Source organism: Pararge aegeria, chromosome 11, assembly GCF_905163445.1.
Source record: "Pararge aegeria chromosome 11, ilParAegt1.1, whole genome shotgun sequence".
Classification (NCBI taxonomy): Eukaryota; Metazoa; Arthropoda; class Insecta; order Lepidoptera; family Nymphalidae; genus Pararge; species Pararge aegeria.
Window position 1 is genome coordinate 18,496,372 of NC_053190.1, and position 20,795 is coordinate 18,517,166.

The following is a 20,795-nucleotide window of genomic DNA, read 5'->3' on the forward strand; positions in this document are numbered from 1 at the left end:
TTTTTCATATAACTAGTCGTTCTACGAGAATATTTTTTATTATTTTAAAAAAAGTAAAAAAACGTGAATTTAGTCTTTTGTGACGGCGGCGTGTTGGTCCGTGGATGGGTAGTGGAGTAGGTAAATGAAAAACGTCGCAAACAAATTGGCTTGTCCATCACACGAGGCAATTTCCGGCGATTCCAACAAAACTGAACGCGTCAAAAATATTTAGAACGGCTTTATGCGGCATAGCGATACGTAAAGCGGACGGATAAAGCGAATGTTTCGCGAATAAAATGTATTCAAAAAAGGAATTTTTATATAACAGATGCAACTTCTAAAAAGGGGATTGCCCCCAATCTCGCGTTGAAAACAAAAGTTGGCTTGCTTCGTCTATTCATTTTGTAGTCACGAATCTGAATGTACCCGCAATACGATGATCGAATTATTTGAAAAGTTATATATACTACTTTTGGCACGTTTGGGAAAAATGATGAGAGTAAATTTTTACGACGCGCGCTCACCTCTAGAAAAATACCGATACCCTAAAGTTAGTTAAAAGGTTTGATAATGTACACTTTCAATTTTCAAAGTCTCTGCTGAAGCTCATTCCGCGCTCAGTAATGGCCGTTAACGGGTTGATGTGATGATGACTTGGTTTAACAGGTTTGTAGGTAGTTAGAAGCTTATTTTTCTAATATTCCTATTTATTACTTGTTCCAGAACGGGTTAAAAATACAGTTTCGCATTGCTAACATTATAACATTTGAAGTCACATGTTTTTCGATCGTAACGTTTCCGTGCAGTGAGCGATGATTTGTGCCCGGTGAAGATATTATCCGCGCGCCGCTAGCTGCGGCCGACTCGACACAATGTTATTTATTACACTCAATTTCACCACCATCTATCTTCACATTAAATCGCAGAACGGTTTACACTTTTGGATTTATACCATAAGCCTTTGAATGTGTAACAGGCTGCTAAAAAGGATGATACATTCACTGCCGCCCGCGCTGAAATCACTCTTCGTCCAGCACACAGAATGAAAACTATTCCAATGCAAAACTTAACAATCCAATTTTATCAGATCCTACGGGTAACTTTTACACATGAAAACCAAACATCAAGATCGGTTCAACGGCTGAGCCGAACATAAGTAGCAGAAACACAAATCAACATATAAACAAACAAACCATCAAACAAGCAAACAGGCGGATGCACTTTCGCATTTATGATATTAGTATGCATTAAATTAAAACTTCTAACGCTCTATTTGGTTTGTTTTCCATCGAGAACCGATAGTGAAATTTCAAGGTCACGTGTAGATATTTCTTTACATGACAGAGAGAAAGAGATAGAAGGTAGAAAACGAGAGCTACACTTTGATGCCCATTCTGTTGTACTTGTCTAAATTTTTCTCAATCCTTTTTCTTGCCCTTCATTTCTTCTTCAGTTGAAGGCAGACTTGTTGTCATGGTTTTCTACGGCAAACATTGTGAAAGGAATAACTACTCTTAAACAAGTCAATAAATAGCTCTTTTTATCTACTATGTACCTTTAATTTCCCTCATGTAAGGAATTGTATTTCAACATGACCTTGAACACTCAGAAGTGTTATGTGATCGATTTCAATTAGTTTTTTGAAGAACTTGAATTTTTGTGTTATCTGTATTCTATTTTGTCTTGGGTGCAATAAAGTTCTTTTAGTAAATTTCAAAGCTTTCTTTTTCTTTTAAATCCTCATTTTGGTTTATACCTCCAACACGTATCGTTAGCCGCATCGAATATTGAGATCTCATTTTAGTTGAGCTTCCCATCGATGTTCATTTTATTGATATCCAATACCTTTTAATCATAACGAGAAACGGCAACATATACAAATGTGCGACAACAAACATACAGGTTAAAATAAAAAGCGCCCATTTAAAACGTTGTATAGAACGGCGTCATTTGCAATGTGCCATTCACGACGTTATACGCGGTAATGAGTCTGTATCCACCTCATGAAAGAGCACCAGGCAGTGTTTTAATGGGCGCAACTTTACAAAGTTTCGCTTTATTTTTGACAAATTAAATCTCTTAATCTCCCTTTTACGTCATCGTCATAATAAGTTTCTGGTGATATATATTTCCACAAATGGTACGGATAACGAGGTTTAGTAGTAATTAGTGGTAAAGCTTTTTGTGACAAAGCTCGTCGGTGAGAAGTACTATAGTCATGCTTATTTCTGCCCTCAATTAGCATTGTTGAAGAAAGAAAAAGAAAGAAAGAAATTTTATATTTGCCCACATAATTTAGTTGGAACACCGTTGGTTTTCAGGGGGACCTTGTGTGCTCACAGACTCGCTTCCGACTGCTTCACCTATGCCAAATTGTAAACCTATAATTTTATATTTCGTACCGTGTTTTATTTTTAAATTTATTTTTATTATGTATAGACTTAAGGTTTTGGCATGAATGAAGCAGTCGCAAACACGTATGTGAGCACACGGGGTCCCCCTGAAAAATAGCGCCGCAGCTCGCTGCGGCTTCGTGCTGAGGCGGAACCCTATTTGTCCACATGCGTTCTGATAATTTTTCTTGTTAGATATATTTTTGTATACAATTGTAAGCAATTTTGTAAGCAAATTTAAAATGTCATTTCATTTTCTGTTGCAATGCTGTGTTCCGGTCTGAAAGGCGTGATTGCCGGTGTCAATGCAGGCACATGGGACTGAACATCTACGCCTAAGGCTGATAGACTGTGTCCGTTGCAGGACGTGTACTTTGCATTCCCAGCAAAGTGTTGTTCTGTTTATAGGCGATGGGTTCCCACTTACGGCTGGTCCGTATGCCAGATCCGTCAAATACTCGTATAAAAAAATCTGTGGTCGATTCTCAGGTGTCAGTTCTTCCGCCGCTCTGTGTTCAGTTGCAGGGCAGTGCGACTCACTTGGAGTAGGCGTGCTGAAGCTTGTGCGTGGCCAGCCACTGGCGCAGCACCAGGCGCTGCTGCAGAACATGTGCCGCGCGCCGCAGCCGCCGCTCCTCTGCCGCCGGCAGCTCCGGCAGTCGCTCCATGTTCTCCGGCGACGCGCAACCGGACAGCGTGGAGATACCTGCGGCAAGGTCCACTGTCAAGTCCTGCATTCTATCACATATCACGCTTATTAAGAACACATTTTGATTTACAGAATTAAGGACATATAGAATTATTATAAGCAAATTATTATCTCGAAAAATAATAGGGTTCCTTCGGGATAGGGGATGGAAGATTTTGCCAATTTTCCACCATGATCTCTCTTTTAGATACATCAGAACCGAATCTTTTTTGAAAAAAATGTATCATCGGTTAGCTTTGCTGAATTTCACAGGAATCTGGTGAATATAATTGGAGATAGAGGACAGAACTCTTTAGCACACTGCAGCAACCCACTGACTAAAGACTTATGTTACTTAATAAATTTCACTTATTTCGTGTAGGCTTAATATAAACACTTTTGAAACGTCAAGTCTGTGGGTTTGTAGTGACTCTACATATGTCATATGTATGATAGATATAGCACGTTGAGAGCTGCATAGCAACCTACATAAATAATTTTAAAAATCTAAACAAACGTGAACATGCTTTTTATAATTTCGCCGAATTTTAAGATCATAGGTGACCGTGAAACTTAATCTTTCGGTTTTGATTACAGTAGTTGGAAACCAAGCGGACAGACAGACAATAAAGTGACCCACCCAATCAGAGTTCCGTTTTCCCGGCACGAGCTTCGGAACCCTAAAAGAAACTAACTACACTAGTTGTGGCAGAGCGCTCAGTTAGCGAGGGTTCTCGTACAATAGAATGCTCCGCTACTATAACGAGCTATTCACTGTTACGTAATGGCACCCAACATGGGACTGGAAAATGATATTAGTGCTTTATTTTTTTTTTAATTGTCTTGCAGCTATTTTAGCGAACGCTCGCAATATATGAACTCCGTTTTTGTTTGAAATAGCAGATATTAATTGTGTTGTACACAATTACTTTAAATTAAATTGGCAAGTCATAAAATAGTCCTGTCCTTTTCCACAAATAATATAGTGCAATCTGTGTGTGTGCACCAATAATGGGCACCAAAGACAAAGTCAAAGTCAAATATTTTTTTATTGAAATAGCCCCATCGATGGTACTTTTGATGTTATGTCAATGCTCGTGACCCCCTTGGCTATGTCACGAGAGCTGTGATTTTATAGACGGGAGGCCCGCGCCCGAATTCCAGCAGTAGAAAAATTTAAAAAAACGGTACAATTTTTTTTGTTTTTCCCTTTTCTGCCCTGGCTTCGTGCGTAGCAAATCTAATGTACAACCAAGCTATTTAGCACTCCGGTCGCCCGCTACCATCTTTGATTGCATCTCACTTGCATGCCTGAGGATTCTCAATAATGTTCTCAAAGGCGTGTGGAATACACCAAACCGCAAACGGCCAGCGTGGTAGACTACGGCCTTAACCCCTTCTCAAAGTGAGAGACCCGTGTCCCGAAGTGGGCCTGTAATGGGTTGATATGTTAACGCCTTTGAGTACATTATGGAGAACTCTCAGTTATGCAGGTTTCCTCACGATGGATTTCTTCAACGTTATAGCACCACAAGTTCGCCCTTGACTGCAATTTAACCTGGTGAGATGCAATCTAAGATTGTACCGGGCGACCGGAGTGTTAACTATAGCTTGGTTGTACATTAGATTGGATACGCACTAAGTCTCCTCCAGACCCAACGAGGGGAACAAAAATGTTTACTTCACCGTAGAAGTTTAGATATTTTAAAGGCGTGTGAAGTTTACTAATCCGCATCGGTTAGCGTGGTGGACTACAACCTAAACCCTTCACATTCTGAAGGGAGACTCGTGCCCTGCAGTGGGCCGGTAATGGATTTAAAATGATGATTGCACACCCAACAAATGGTTACTAAAGTATTATATTAGTCGTTACGATAACTACAGTTAAACTAACGACACTATGTTGTCATCGTGTTGCCAAGCAACGAAATGACCTTTACAGCTATTAAAGACACTGCATAATAGAGCTATAGCTTTAGCACTTATTGATTTTGATATTGAATTAATGATGAAAATACAACATATTTTCTGACCTTTACGGTTAGTTCTAAATGGAAGTTAATACGTTCCTACAGTTAAATCGAAGTTATGTTATTTTTTAGGTGGATACAAAAACAAGTCCTCGGTTTATCACCAACGCGATCGCCGTAATTGGCGGGGTTTCTTTTGGTTTCTTCAAGCAAAATATCCCACCCTATAAATGGTTAATATTCCAAATCCTGACCTAGATTGGATTTTATTTTATAGTTAGATTCATCATCATCATATCAACCCATTAACGGCCCACTACAGGGCACGGGTCTCCACAATGCCGTGAGGCCGTAGTCCACCAAGCTGGCCCAGTGCGTCTTTGTGAACACAATGTAGAACTCTCAGGCATGCAGGTTAACTCACGATGTTTTCCTTCACCGTTGAAGCAAATGATATTTTAATTACTTAAAACACACATAACTAAGAAAAGTTGGAGGTGCGTGCTGGGATTCGAACTCGGCCCCACGAAAGTGAATTGGGGTGAACCTCAGGGCTATCACCGCTTCAGTTCTTCATAGTTTGATTAAAAAATGCTTATTTATGAAAACGCAAGGCCACCTTTAAAGTAAAAATCTACCGAATTTTCGACTCATAAAACGATTGTCCCAATGTAAGAAGATATAATGTTTAGAAGCGCGAAAAAGACCAAAAAATGCAAGCATGAAAAAACTGTCGTAAGCGTGCTAAAAAGAATTCCACAACAACTTAGCCGGGTGGTATTCTTCTTGTTATCACCATCTCATCTCATATTGTCACTTAAATCTCAACCTAGTAACAGGAATGATTCATAACTTATTTAACGTTTGCTGCTTGCGTTTAATATAAACTTAGAACCATGGGCGTACCCAGCTTCTGGTCTAGGGGGGAGCAAGTGAGTTTCTGTTTAGGTCAGATCGTCCACGGCTATTCGATACTGAAGCCAAATCTGTCCTTTTTTCATTTTTGTCCTTCTGTGTGTCTGTCTGCAAAATTTCCAGGGGGGATAAGCTGCCCTGCCCTGCCCTGCCCTGGGTACGACAATGCTTAGAATTTATTAAAAGACATGTCCAACATGCCATCCGATAGTTAAACGATCGATACGACTTGGATTTTTTAATTTAACTTTCATAAGGAAACTTAGGCATTTCCTTTGAAAATGTTATTAGGTTGGGCAGGTATATATATATACTTAGCGTGCAGTAAGACACATGTAGCGCCAAGGCCACCGGACGGCAAGTTTAAATAGGCCATAACGGCTACAGAATATGCCTCTACCGCCACTTGTCACGCCATCGTAAACTTTATTTCATTTGCCAGCTTTCTCATAATATTTTTCATATAGGCTTTTCGTTTGGAATCCCGTTGTCTGTAACAGGGTTGTATCGGATAGCCTTAGTGGCATTAATTTACTCATATACAATTTAGAAGAATGCTTCAGAGGCTTTAGAGGTACATTATTTACTGTCCAGAAGTGATGTTGCCGCCGTATCAGCCGTATATATGATCCGAGCAAAAATTGGTAAAATGTTTTCCACTATTTCACTTAATCTCTTGCTTCCGAAAAAGAAACATATAAAGAAACTGCCGTATCTTTTTTTCAACTGATAAAATATTACCTATGGACTTTGATGGGGTAGAAGTTAAAACAGTGTGTTAAATAAAACACGTTTAATATATTTATTTAAAAAACTTTTAATAATATTTTTTCATTGTGAACAGTTTCTTGCTCGGTGGAATCTGCCTTCCGAACCGGCGGTAGAGTCACTACAGACAGGCTGACTGGACGTTTCAAAAGTGCTTATAAAAAAAGAAACGAACTATGTATTTCATACATCGCTGTGGTCAATCACCTCCTCGGCTCTGTTGCAGTACCACAGCAGTAACTGTTAAGAAAAACTACAACGCTGACTACAACTTTATCGAGTACCTAACATTACAAAGTACTACTATTAAAAAATATTCCTTGGCGCAGCAGTACTGAGCGCTTTAAATGGAAGGCACTAAGTTCTATCTCCAGCGTGAAAAATTTGGGCAAAGGTATGTAACTACTGAATGATCTGTCTATGTCTTGTGAGTAACGGTGAAGGAAAACATCGTGAGGAAACCTACATTCCTGAGAGTTTTACATAATGTTATCAAAGGTGTGTGGAGTCTGTCAATTCGTACTGGGCCAGCGTGGTGGAATACGGCCTTAATCCCTCCTCTTTGTGGGAGAAGGGGTCTCCACCCGTGCTCTGTAGTGGGCTGGTAATGAGTTTATGTGATGATGATGAACATTTGTGTTATAACAAGATTCAAACAAGCAAGAGAATTCAGCAATTATATACCTATTCCCAAATTTTTCACGCCGGAGATCGAACTTAGTACCTTCCACTTATAACGCTCACCACTACTGCGCTAAGGAACTCGTCAAAAAACTAATCAAGTTTCCAATGTGAACGAAAACGTTAGTCTCGGGTGTCGGGGTGTGCGCATTAAATTGCATCGTGCCGTGACGCACGCGAATGGAAATGGGATTCGTGTTGACTTCAGCTTTTCCTGACCTTTGGAAATTATTGACGGTTAAAAATCCGACTTTTTTATATGTTACCGAGAACTGTTTTATAATACTTACATATACTCGTAGGTACATCTACCTTGGCGCAGTGATGAGCGTTGTGGAGTTATAATTGGAGGCCCCGGGTTCAATCCCCAGCGGCGACTTATTTGGAATTTTTTAGTTTTTTCTCTTATCTGGTCTGGTGGGAAGCTTTGGAAGTAGCTACAACACTAACGACAAAGACGAGCCGCAAAGGGTTTTTTTTAGTATATAGACTAGCGCTTGACTGCAATCACACCGGATGGTGATGATTTGCATTATGAAAATTAAGCTTAATTTGCTATACTTCGCGAAAAGTTAACTAACTTAACAATTATTCATTGTAAAGCCAACATCTGCTGAGGATGCTCCGGTTTCGGAGCGAAACGTAGAGGGTACATTGCCGAAGATCTGCCTGGTGTAGAATATAATGATTGAAGAAATTATAAATTACACCATACAGATTCTCCTACTTTTCGCGGAGTATAGTCTAAACTGTCCACAATACGAGATTGTAGTAAAACAGCAAACAAAAAACTGGCTGAAAACATGTTAGCCCTACAGGCGTACGTAGGCGTGCTTACGGCGTTTTTGTATCTCTAATTACAGCATAACACATTATAAACTCAATCTATCTGAACTAATAGCATACTTTTAATTAACTTTAGAGACATAAATTCTTCAATCTTCCATTGACACTTCCATTGGTACCACAGATTATGCATAATTTTAGCTAGTCTCAACGAAGGTACCTATTTTTCTAGAACCAAACGTACACACAAAGGCCGATTTGCTAACAGGTGTATGTTACGCCTGATCAATATATGCGTCGGAAATAGAAAGAAAGCTCTAGAAAGTAATCAAGTTTACAAAGTTAATTAAAGTGTTCGTTGGTGGTGGGGCGTTGGGGCGGGGAATTGCAAAGGGAGCGTTTGAAAAGTAGGAGAAGTTGTGAAATGTGATTCGTTGGCTTCAACTGTACTGTATTTATACAGAAAGTTATGAATAATTTTAGTAATAATTAGCGGATGATTACATGCTGGGCGGCATAAAACCTGCCGGCAATAAATATCCCGGCGAATGTGTTAAGCCTAATGTGCCTACAATTACACCGGCACCCACCCCTCCAGACTAGAACACAGCACTGACGCTTGACGGAAGAAATAAGAATGGCGGTAGTACCTACTTATCCAAACAAGCTCTGTCACAGAAAGTTCTACTACTTAAAAAGGTTACGAAATGATACGGAATGCTTAAGGTTTACGGAATTCTACTAGTGTTAAAAAAAGTAGGATTTATCTATCCTATGTATTAGAATGGTTAGGCATAGTTTAACTACTGTTTCTAATTACTATTTTAGCATCCTTTCGTGTAAAGATAGCCACACACGCTAGGTTATATCCCAAGGGTATGCTTGCACCATTTAACTGTACACGCATAACTGCACGTGTGTATAATTTCTCGCCTGCGCAGGCTAAATCAAAAATATTGAAATTGATATCTTGATTATTCGTGATATCTGAACAGGCTGGGGTCGACGTAAGCGTACGATAGGTACTGCGCAATAATGTCCCTCAAACGAAATGAAATTTTAGAAGAATTTATTTGAATACATAAATCGGAGCCTTGTATATGGCGATTGAAATATTAAGTCTCAAAACCGTTAACCTCTAATTAATCTTAATTCCTTGAGTAGGTTGACATGGCTGTATTTTCTCCCCTTCTGTAACCACTTTTTACACCACTGTTGTTAAGCTTTTTCTTTTTTTCAAAATTAGAAATATATTCCTATTAGCGCTATGTCAGCCACCGCTCTCGGTGCCATGATGGTGACTGAGAGCTTGTGCAGGTTTGTAGATACGTTTGTGCTCTATGAAGCTCTTTCGAGCCAAGCATAACCCAGCGTGTCTACCTTACGTAACAAATGGCTGCGTATTATCCAACGGGCCTCTTCCAGACAATAGAAACAAGCCGAATTGCTATAGTGTATACAAAAGGTATGAAAATATAAATTTAAACTTTAAATTTCCGCGAGAACAAAGCAATGCTCCGTTACCCGAGGTCTAGTGGTCCGTTGTTGAAGAGCCCGGTCAAGTTCGAGAGCACCTCAGCACGAGGTTTAACGCCTTGATACGAGAAACGTCGATGATTCCGAGTATCGAAACATGTTTTCAGTAAAAACACCATTATTTTCATTAATATTAGTCGATACTTTCGGTTTTTCTCATCTTCAGAGCTTGAAGATGGAACTCTTTACTTACCCATCGCCGCTGGCCAATCTGGCCAAATGAATTTACAGTTATTAAAAGTTTAATTATTTCCCCACATTATAAATTGACTGCAACACTTAACTTGCTCTAGCCGTCTCTCGGTAGGACCTGTAATCCGAACCGGTGGTACAGTCTCTACAAATAGACAGACTCAGCGTTTATATAGTAATATTTAATCTTCTTTAAATAAATTAATTTTAATTCTAACTTTGTTTATGTGCCGTGTGGTTATGGTAGATTACAATATAGTTTTCACACCACCTCCTCTTTCCGCGGATGGCATACGAGGCGACTAAGAGAGTATAATAGAGAGCTAGCAGCTACTGTGATCACTAACCATTCCACCCAGCCTGGTGATTATGGGCAAACCCTCCCATTAGTAAAGGTTTTTACACTAGCAGTGGATTGCTGTAGGCTATTGATAATGACGATAGGCATGCCATGGTAGACCTTGACATTATAGTTTTCACCAGGTTCCGACTTCCGACGCATCAAAAGTATCTTCTACAGGCTTCGTTGAATAGAATTTTTTTCAGATTTACCGAGTATTTACTCGTTTATTGCTCGTTTTTCTATACTCTCTCTATACGTAGTTCCTCGACTCGAAAGTCGGCTACGGGTAGGTTCCTTTTACCCGACTCATGACACGTCTGCATGCCACTGTTCTATATTACGTCATAAAATATGCAATTAAACTGTCTGTCTAATCCTTAGATCAAACATATGTGTATTATAAATTCCATGGTGTGTCTCTTTGTTACTTTTTACATAAATTAGGCACTGGAATAACTCGCATCGTGTAGCCACAGGACTTTTATTAACGGTAAAGTATCCGGGAACTGTTTCCGTAGAATTAGAAAAAAAAAACTTTATTACATATCGCGCCATTAAAGAACGGTTTACATTGATGTCGTATTTCTTTTGATATAATGAACAATAAACTCAATTAGCTCTAGGACACCGAGAAAAGCAGGAACATCTGTACGGTGTAATATATAATTACTTTGAAGTTTATACTCCACTACAAACTAAACTTTCGCAATGTTTCGCTCCGACACCGGAGGGTCCTGACTTTACAATGAAGTCTATGTATCTCTTTCGCACAATATTCGCACGCCTGTATAGGGTACTCAAAAGACGGTCCGACATCGTCTCCTTTTAGATATAAAACTATTCTTTAATCGCGCGGGCTATAACTATGCAATGAAGAATATCTCGAATCCGATCAATAAGAACTATGGTGATCTGATTCGAGATCGAGACTTTTTATATAGAGAAAACAAAAGCTTCCCGCGGAATTTGTATGAAAGATTTGCTAGTGCTAGCTATAATTTATCAAAGGTCAAATCAGTTATGTTGAAGCGCTTATCATAACCATAACATATTTTGCTTAGTGAACCAATGTTCGGTACCTCGAGGTCTAGTGGTTCGTTGGAGTGCGCGTCCAAGTTCGAGTGGCGCCACTCCAGTCTGAGCTCAGCCTTTAGTATAGAACTGTCGGTATAAAAAGCTTTTCAAGTATGGCCGAGAATAATAAGACCGTTGAATTAGATATGGCCGACCGCACGGCGGTCGCCAATGACTTTGTCCGCATACAATAACTGCTGTCCCGTGAGATTAAGAAATATTTTAAGATCGCCTCTGAAATCTCCGGAAAGCAAGCTACTAATGTGTTAATTCGGGAATGTTATAAGTAATGCATTATATGCTCAGGATTAAAAAAGGCCCTACGTCCGGGTCCAAGATGGAAACTAGTGTTTGAGCCGTGAATTTATAACAAATACAAACACAATGTTGCATGGATGTTGAAATGATAAAAGTCAGTCGTTACATGATAGATTTAAATTCACCTATGAAAACAAAAAACAAAATCTAAATCGGTTCAACCGTTCGGCCGCTACGGACGCCAACGACACGCAAACACACACACACACACACACAAACACTCACACACGCACAAACACTCACACACACACGCACGCACGCACGCACGTGTTCACGCCCACGCACACGCACACTTATTCAGAGAAACTGTTTAGTTTCTTGCCGGCTTTTTTCGATAGTTTGACTTCCGAAAGGGCACAAAGAAACTGACAGACTATGTTTCAAAAGGGTTTTCATAGTATGTAGACTTGAAATGAATGAATTTTGAGTTTGAATGTAATAAGCGAAAATGAGAATTGTTCGAGTCCATCCCTACTTTCTCCAACACACAAACAAACACATGCTTCTATTATGTATCTTTTTAGTAGTCTTAAACAGATAGTAGAATAAAATTTCTTTGTAGTAGCTTTAATAAAAAATAGTTTTTAACTTATATCTTGTTTCCTGCTAGGTAAGCGTTTGAGTTGAAAACATGCCAGCATCCGAGCTTTGGGAGCATCTGATATCTGCATAGCAGTAACTGCTGATAAACAAACGGGCTCACCTACATTCCGCTAATGCCATCACGTAACATTAGAGCTGCTTTAATTTTGACTGATTAGCTTTGATTTGGGGCAATGGTTGACGACAAACATTGTACGCCTTCTATTCGTGACGAGAAGTATAGCTTCCCGACACGGTGGCGCTATAACTTGAGTGTAGAATCGGTTACTACGTTGTTTTTCATACCGCCAAGGTCGTAGTCAGGAAGCCATGAGGGGAGGGGGAGCAAAAGTTACCGTTATACATTAATATCATTGATTACATATTTTTAGCCCCCGAAGCAAAAACGACGGGTTGTTATAAGTTTGACGTGTCTGTGTGTGTGTTTGTCCGTCGCATTATATTTCCCGAACGGATAAACCAAGCTGATTTTTTTTTCCTTCCTTGAAAGGTGAATTAGTCGGGAGTGTACTGATGTGAGTTTGAAGAAAATCGGTTTAAGATGGTCGTCACCACAAATCGGCGAATTACAGTATTTTTTTCACTACTCCTACAATATGGATATCCAATGAAAGCGCTTGACGAGTAGAATAATGTCCAATATCGGTCCAATATCCAAGTCGGGGGTTTTAAATTTTAAATTTAGATATATATTGTATCGAAATTAATTCAGCATCCTAAAATCCATCATTTTTCCATCTTGTGAGAGATGAAAGCAAAGCCGGATGATTAAAAGCGTGCAAGCAGTCTGCTATTCAGAATTCATCACTTCTTTAGTAACCTGTAATCAATGTGTTTCGGGCAATTCGCCTTCATTGAATACTTGTTACGAATAAACGTTTTACAATGCAATAATAATGAATGGAGAATCACTAAAAATGGAAGATTCCACAATTTTTCTGGGTATGACCTTGGACTGTAAGCTTCAGTAGGGTACCCACATAGACAAACTATCAGGTAAACTAAGCTCGGCTGCCTACTTCATCATAAAAATTAGAGAGATTACTGACGTAGATACAGTAAGACTTGTTTACTTTGCGAACTTTCATAGTGTGATGTCTTACAGGATGGGGCAAAGCTGCTGATATTGAAACAATATTCAAATTGCAGAAAAGAGCTGTACGGTAAATATATAAACTTAAATCACGTGAACCAAAAGTGGATGAGAACAACCGCCTTACTCGAAATGGACATAAGTTAGTGACATAGTACGTATCGTTTGCGAAAGGTGCAGAAGTCGTTAGTGGGATGAGTATATGCTTTTATAATACCGCCTTAGCACACACTCTTCCGAAAAAGTTGTATATCTTCTTTTCGAATAAAGTTCCGTGAAAATAATTACGTACACACGACGTAATTATTTTCCTTAACTTCTATGGGACCAATTTGTACGTATAGTAGTATAGTGCTAACCTATATGTTGGACTCTGATAGTTAATTAGAGCTTATGTCGATCCATAATTTAATAATCGAGGGCGGTAGGACCACGCCTGTTTGACTAGCACGGGTAGGAGACAAATTTCTCTTTGGGAAACGATAACATTTTATCATCTCCCTCAGCTTCATCAACTCTCCGTGCATCGGCGCACAAGTGGATATAATATCCAAATAATATCAGTACATGCGTGTGTAAGCGGGAGTTGTTCCTCCGATTACCTGTGTGCAGATGGACCCGTTAATTTTATGCCTTCGTACTAGTTATAATCCTGGTTCGATGCAATAATAATAAAAATCAAGCGCCACGATATCACAGACAAACAAACAGCGCGTTGAGATTTACGACACCCCTCTTATTGCGAAGCGGGTCAAAAATATATCGTATAAAACAATAAATTTCATCGCGGTTTGCTGTAGATGGATGATAATTAAAATACAATAACGAATTCATGTGATCTCGCGTAAGAATTGGGTCAGACACCTATAGACTGGCAAACCTATTGATTTTGGCGAAGCTTTGCAGACGAAGTGTATATATTATAGGGCTTGCTGCGCCCTGCGGTTTTACTCGTTAATTATGTGAAGTAGCATGATGCTACAACTCTTTTAACCTACCTCAAAACGGATAGGGTTACGGGTAGGGAATAGGGAAGTAACGTATTTAAAGCCCATCCCCTTAATCGGTTTGTACATGACATCGTACCGTAACGCTAAATCGCTCAGCGGCACGCCTTTATTGATAGGCCACAATAACGACGGAAGCTGAATTTGAACAACTGCATTCTGGTCTGCCTTCACCACACAGCAAACTAGTTAACTGCAGCAAAAAGCAATTTTCATACTTTCGTACTAGTTCCTATTTCCTAAGATTAGTGCTTTTGAACACACAAATTGTTTTTGTAATGAGTAAGGATAAAAGTTTACCCAAATAACTTTTAGAAAGACACAAACAATTCTAAATATTTGAAGGGCATTTATTTATTTTTATTTAGAATACTTTATTGCACAAACTTAGAAACAATACAAGAAACACACAAGAAAACAAAAAAAAATAAGTAAAATTAAAAACAATTAAAAAAAATTATAATAAAAATAAAGTTAAATACAGTTGTGTGCAAAGGCGGCCTTATTGCAAAAGCAATCTCTTACAGACAATCCTTGATGAAAGTAATAATAGAAAACAAGAGGGACAGTGCAAACAATGAAACATACACAGGCAAGAGAAAAAAAAAAAAATTTTTTAAATATATATATATGTAGTATATATATATTTAAAAAATTTTTTACTATATAACATACACATATAAGAATTAATAAAATAAATATATAATAAAATAAACATATATATATATATATATACATATACATATAATAAACAAATGTATGTACCTCATAGTACTTAATACAATCTTTTGTACTAATACTACCTACTCATAAACACAATCTGCTAGGTAATACTTAAACAATCTGGTTTTGAAGATGGGTAGGGATTTGGAATTGCGAATTTCAGAGGGAAGGCTATTCCACAATTTGACGGACTTACAAATGAATTACTATAGTATCGTGTGTGACTTGCTGGGATATGTAAACGATTGTCAGAACACGATCTTAGATTTTCCTGTTCAATATTAGAGCCAAGAAAGGAAAAAAGCTCCTTTAAATAAGCACGCATTATATTGGGTACATGTATTATTCCACTAATGCCAGGTCTACGGTAATATTATATCTGTAGGTAAGGTAATATTCAGGGGATCTAATTTATTCAAACCTCATCAAGCGTCAGGATGGACTCTGTATTAATATAATATAACTCAACAATATATTTTACAGCTATTTCGCAGCTATTTACGTCTTTTGTTCTTGAACGCTTGTAGCCACGAGCATTATACAACGTGCAACCGAATTACGGAATACTGTTAAAGGTTGCATAAGTATATTTCATGTGGGATCACCCTGTAAAAATTTATATCAAAACAAGCATATTAATTTTTCCATAGTTTTTCCAGTACACTAGACTACACAAAATAAGCAATTCATTTAAAGGAAATTGTATACAATTTTACAAAAAATTACCGGTTGATATCTTGGGGATGTCACTAATAAAGTTCAAAGTTTGTATTAACCGAAAGCTTATAGAAAAGTCCTGTTATCGTTAAAGGATAACGTAAACGATAAAAAAGCTTGGGTGTGAACAATTGCTCGAACTAGGTTGCTTTTTTAATATTTTCTAAAGACAATGTGAGATGGTGATAACAAAAAGAACACCCAGACCAGGGCGCGTTTGGAACCCTCGCAGCTTTAGTTTTAAGTTTACGATTGTAGTTAGCGCCATCACTACTCACTGCTATGTACGAATTTTGTAAATAATCAACGCATCAAAAGTGCCATCTATGTGCCTATTTGAATAAAGAAATATTTGACTTTGACTTTGACATACGAACTAATTCAAAACATTCTCAGTGTTTACTTACTCCTTGGTTTGACAACCCTAAAAGACAAAACACGTGCCTGTTACCTACGCTACGCGACGCGAGCCTAATAAAGTGACAGAAGACACTCGATTATAGGACTGTATCTGATTTCTTTTTGTAAAACTATGGCAATGGTTACTCAAAAACTATTAGCGTGTTGTTTCACATATAAGTCTCAGAGACAGTAAATAATGTACCTCTAAAGCCTCTGATGTATTATGTGGGTTTTCATTTACGCGATGTATAGAAACTAAGAAACTTATCTATTGCAAGTTAAGGTATAAAAAAAAAACCAGCTAAATGAGAGGCTGACACCCGCACGTTCGGTACTAGTATCTATAAAACGGCAAAAAAATCTTTATCCCCCTTTAATATTTATTTTATTCTGTTCTCAATATTTGTTGTTACAGCGACAGCAGACATCATCTGTGAAAATTTCAACTGTCTAACTATCATGGTTTATAAGAGACAGCCTGATGACAGACGAACAGACAGACGGACAGCGGAGTCTTAGTAATAAGGTCCCGATTTAATCTTTCGTTAAATGCCCTTTCTACGGAACCCTAAAAACGATAAAAGCGTCAGCCACGCCAGACCACTTGCCAGAGCGAAAACTAGCTGAGATTGCGCTCGCCAACTGCCTACTCATCCCCCAGATCTTTGTCTCGCACTGTTATAATCATTTCCATTCTACCGCTCAGAACTTTGGTCGTTAACTATGGGCCTGATAAAAGCTTAGTTAGAGTCACTCAGCGGCCGATGGAAAGAGCTGTGCTCAGTATAAATCAGAAATCAGCTCTGTAAAAAAACTAAAGTACCTACGGACATAGCTCGACGAACTGCGAGGTGTATTAGGCAATGAATAACAAACAATTTGATGCATCGTAACTTTTGAATGTTAAGTTCTACAAGTGATATTTTATAAATTAATACATATCATTAGCTCGACGAGTTGCGAAGCAGTTCTGACTGAGTGGGACAAACCGATTGGAGAATTGATAAACGTAGACGTTACAAGCTGCTCGATTGGCGAAACAATACTTGATTTCCTGATATTGCGTGGACAGACGACATTAAGCGAATAACTGGATGATGTCAGCCGAAGAGCAGTTCAGCAATCTTTACTGAGTGCCCCGCGTACCCGCTGGTAAGATGGGAAGTACAAGATAAGGATAGAATAAGTGAAGAAGACCTAACAAACCTTTCTATATGAGATACTTATTGTTAGATACACAAAAGCGAGTGGTAGGTTTCAGGGGGGGATGCGGCCGGGCTATCAGTAAAATCTGTGTCTCATCATCATCATCATATCGACCAATAGAAATCCATTGTTGGAGATAGGTCTTTTGCAAGGAGGGAGTTCCAAATTCCACAGTTTTGTGCCGCTTGCGTCCAGCGGCTCCCTGCGATGCGCTTGATGTCGTCTGTCCACCTCGTTGGGGGGGCGACCAACACTGCGCTTACCAGTAGGGGCAGCCATTCCAGCACCTTGGGACCCCAACGTGCATCTATGTGCCCCGCCCATTGCAACTTCAGCTTCGCTAACTCTGGTTCTTCTACGGATCTCCTCATTTTTGATTTGATCACGCAGATATACTCTGAGCATAGCTCTTTCCAACGCCCGCTGAGTGACACTGAGCCTTCTTATGAGGTCCATAGGGTTATATCATAGAGGATACGGTGGAATGGTTCTTTTATAGATCAAATCACCTGTCTGGCAATGGCAGGCGTCCCCTCAATAAAAACAATAAATACAAAATATCCATTGGTTGATATGATGATGGCATAGATCGTCCGGTAAGTAATCTGTCGGAAGTTATTGCAGTTCACTTCAGCAGCCTGTCAGCCGGTGCAACTAATTACTCTTTGTCCTTTGTGCAAGCAGACGTGCTGCGGTCGACGGACACTCGACGCGGCCGTCAGCACTCGCAGGCGATATAACGGATCACGGGATCGATGCACACTTGTTGCGGCCGGCAGGGCGCGGGAACTGGGCCGCCGACCGGCCCCGTTGGGGTTACGGCGCCCCAGGTGCGGACACGGCCGAAAACAACAAAGAACAATACCAACTGTCCTGCACATCCTTTGAACCCTATTGCTAACAATCTGTTGGCGAGAATTCTAAGATGTCGTCTGTATCTCATCTATTCCGTAACATTTTTGTCAGCTACGTTTCTGTCAACTATTCAATCACTTTTCTGCCTTCTCCTCAGTAGCCTATTCAGTAACTTTTCTGTCTGCTTTTTTATTACCTACACAGTAGCTTCCCTGTCAGCCTGTCATTTCGCTTCTGTTAGCTATTCAGTTATGTGTCTGTCAGCTATTCAGTTAGTTTTACGTGCTCCTCAGTAACCAACAGAGTAACTTTTCTGTCAGCTATAAAGTAAATTTTTATCAGCTATTTGTACGTTTCTAGCAGCTATTCAGCCTGCTCCTCAATAACACCTTCAGTCACTTTTCTGTCAGCAGTAACCGTCATCAGCTGTTTGGTTACGTATTCAGTAGAGTTTCTTTTTTTTTTATTCCGCTATAAGTTAGCTTGACTACATTTCAACTTTGAACGCTTATAATTAACTTACAATTTCGCGATAAGTGTTACGGCGCGGCGGAGGGCGAGCGTTAAGATTGCGTAGAGGAGATTTTAATCATGCATATTAAAATCTTAATTTTGTATTAATTGCTGAGAGTTCGGCGAAGGAACTCTGGAGAAAAAGTAAAATCGGCGTACATACATATAAATAACTAGCAGCGAATGGAAAACCTCCTTTTTTCAAATGCAAACAAAAAGGTCGCTAATTTTGGACACTCTCGCGATAAAAAGTATGATGTTTGTTTGATGGTCCTAATGGTGGCCAGCTTTGCAGTTATCAGTGGTAGCCAGTATGCCAATTGTGGCCAGATTGGCTTAGGTGGTCAGCCTGGCAGTGGTGCGGCAAGTAACGACGCGAGCTCAGAATATCTAATTGCCAGTGTAGAGTGGACTGTAAATTAGCGGGCTGGCAATGTTCCAGAGAACTTTAAAGCTCTGCAACCCGAAACCGGCGCGAGGTGTTGCGGTAAAACTTGCCATCTATTCATCTAATTCTGAGACTTAAAAGTTAGAATGCTTAAAAACTTTGCACGTGTAAGAATATCTCTACTCAAAGCGAAAGTGTTTTTGATAGTTTTTCCTTTTTTCACGCAGCAACTTAGTATTGGATTGACATAATATTTTGCATCGGAACATTTAACGGGTCGGAGAGTGACAAACTAATGACAACCGTCATACAAAGGAAGGTTTGGTTTTTCGGTCACCTACAGAGAGGATCCCTGTTCGAGTTTCCAAGGTTGATCTTTGAAGGGAAAATTGCCGGGAAAAGAGCACCTGGGAGACCGAGGAAGAAGTGTTTCGACAATAAAAGATAGTGGACCGGACATACCTATTCGGTATTGGAGAAGATGGCATGTCATCGTTCGATTTTCCACCGGCTGACCGGACTTCAATATGAAGATGGCACCTAATGATGATGAGAGTGACAATAGCTTTTACACTAGGTTCTCGTCCGCGTTTGTTACGTTTACAACTTTTTGACGTGACAAAGTCTTATAATTCGATGGAGCCGGCTGCACGCACGAAAAAACATGACGTATGCGGCGTTACCTCGCTCTGAGGCGTTCCATTCAAGGCTTGAAGTGCAAGCGAGAGCGCGGAACGAGCGACAAAGAGGCACAGTCGGCCTCCGCGTTCGACATCTGTCTCTCCTCTACTTGAGTGAGCGATACGTCCGCGTGGACAGCTTCTATACAATAATACATTTACATGTTTTCGGCAAGGATGTAGTGCAGTAAAAAGTGAATGTGGTGTCAATTGTTTATAGCAACGATAATATCTATCAAACAAATAAAATTAAAATTTTCTTTTGAAAAATGCAACCATTCCATCGACCATCAGTATTTTCTTACGACGTTGTCACGTTCAACTATCGTCAGTAAGCCGACTTTACAGACAACCAATTTTTTTTACAAATCCCATGGGAACCGTTGGTTTGCCCGGGATAAAAACTAACCTATGTTACTCTCCGTCCATTTAACAAACTCTATATCAAAAAACAAATTAATTGGTTCCTTAGTTAGGCCGCGACGGAAGGAAAAACACACTTTAGAATTTATAATAATAGTATGGAATACTTAAAAGCGCCAGTTTTATATAATAGCGCTTTGGGTATATTTGATTAAAGAAAGTTTACACATAGACTTTTTTTTTTAATTCCATTACAAATTAGCCCTTGACTGCAATCATCTGGTGGTTAGCGGGCTAACCTGTTAGGGAGTATTGTAGTTATACCCATAATAGGTTTCAACGCGACATTCACCGGAACACTAAGTCGCTTAGCGGCAAGTCTTTGTCCGTAGGGTGGTAACTAGCCTCGCACCAAACCAAAAACCAGCCAGACCAGATCGGCCGACCACAACGGCCGCCTTTAGAAATCTATTCTTTAATAGCGCGGTTTACATCTATCCACGCATCAGTACTCAACAGTGCATTAGGCCTATTTGAATAAAGAAAGCTTCGACTAAGACTTCGACTCCAAAGTAAATGCTATACACGGTTTATAGATC

The 20,795-nt window shown here is 39.4% G+C and overlaps 1 protein-coding gene across 2 annotated transcripts in view; it reads right to left on the reverse strand.

The window, feature by feature from the left end:
• LOC120627237 (apoptosis-resistant E3 ubiquitin protein ligase 1) overlaps positions 1 to 20,795 on the reverse strand; it is a 57,496-nt gene that overhangs the window by 25,697 nt on the left and 11,004 nt on the right. For both annotated transcript variants that reach the window (XM_039895128.1, XM_039895129.1), the window contains exon 2: positions 2,916 to 3,081. In XM_039895128.1, coding sequence (XP_039751062.1) covers positions 2,916 to 3,081 — 166 coding nt within the window. The remainder of the gene's footprint in view (positions 1 to 2,915; positions 3,082 to 20,795) is intronic.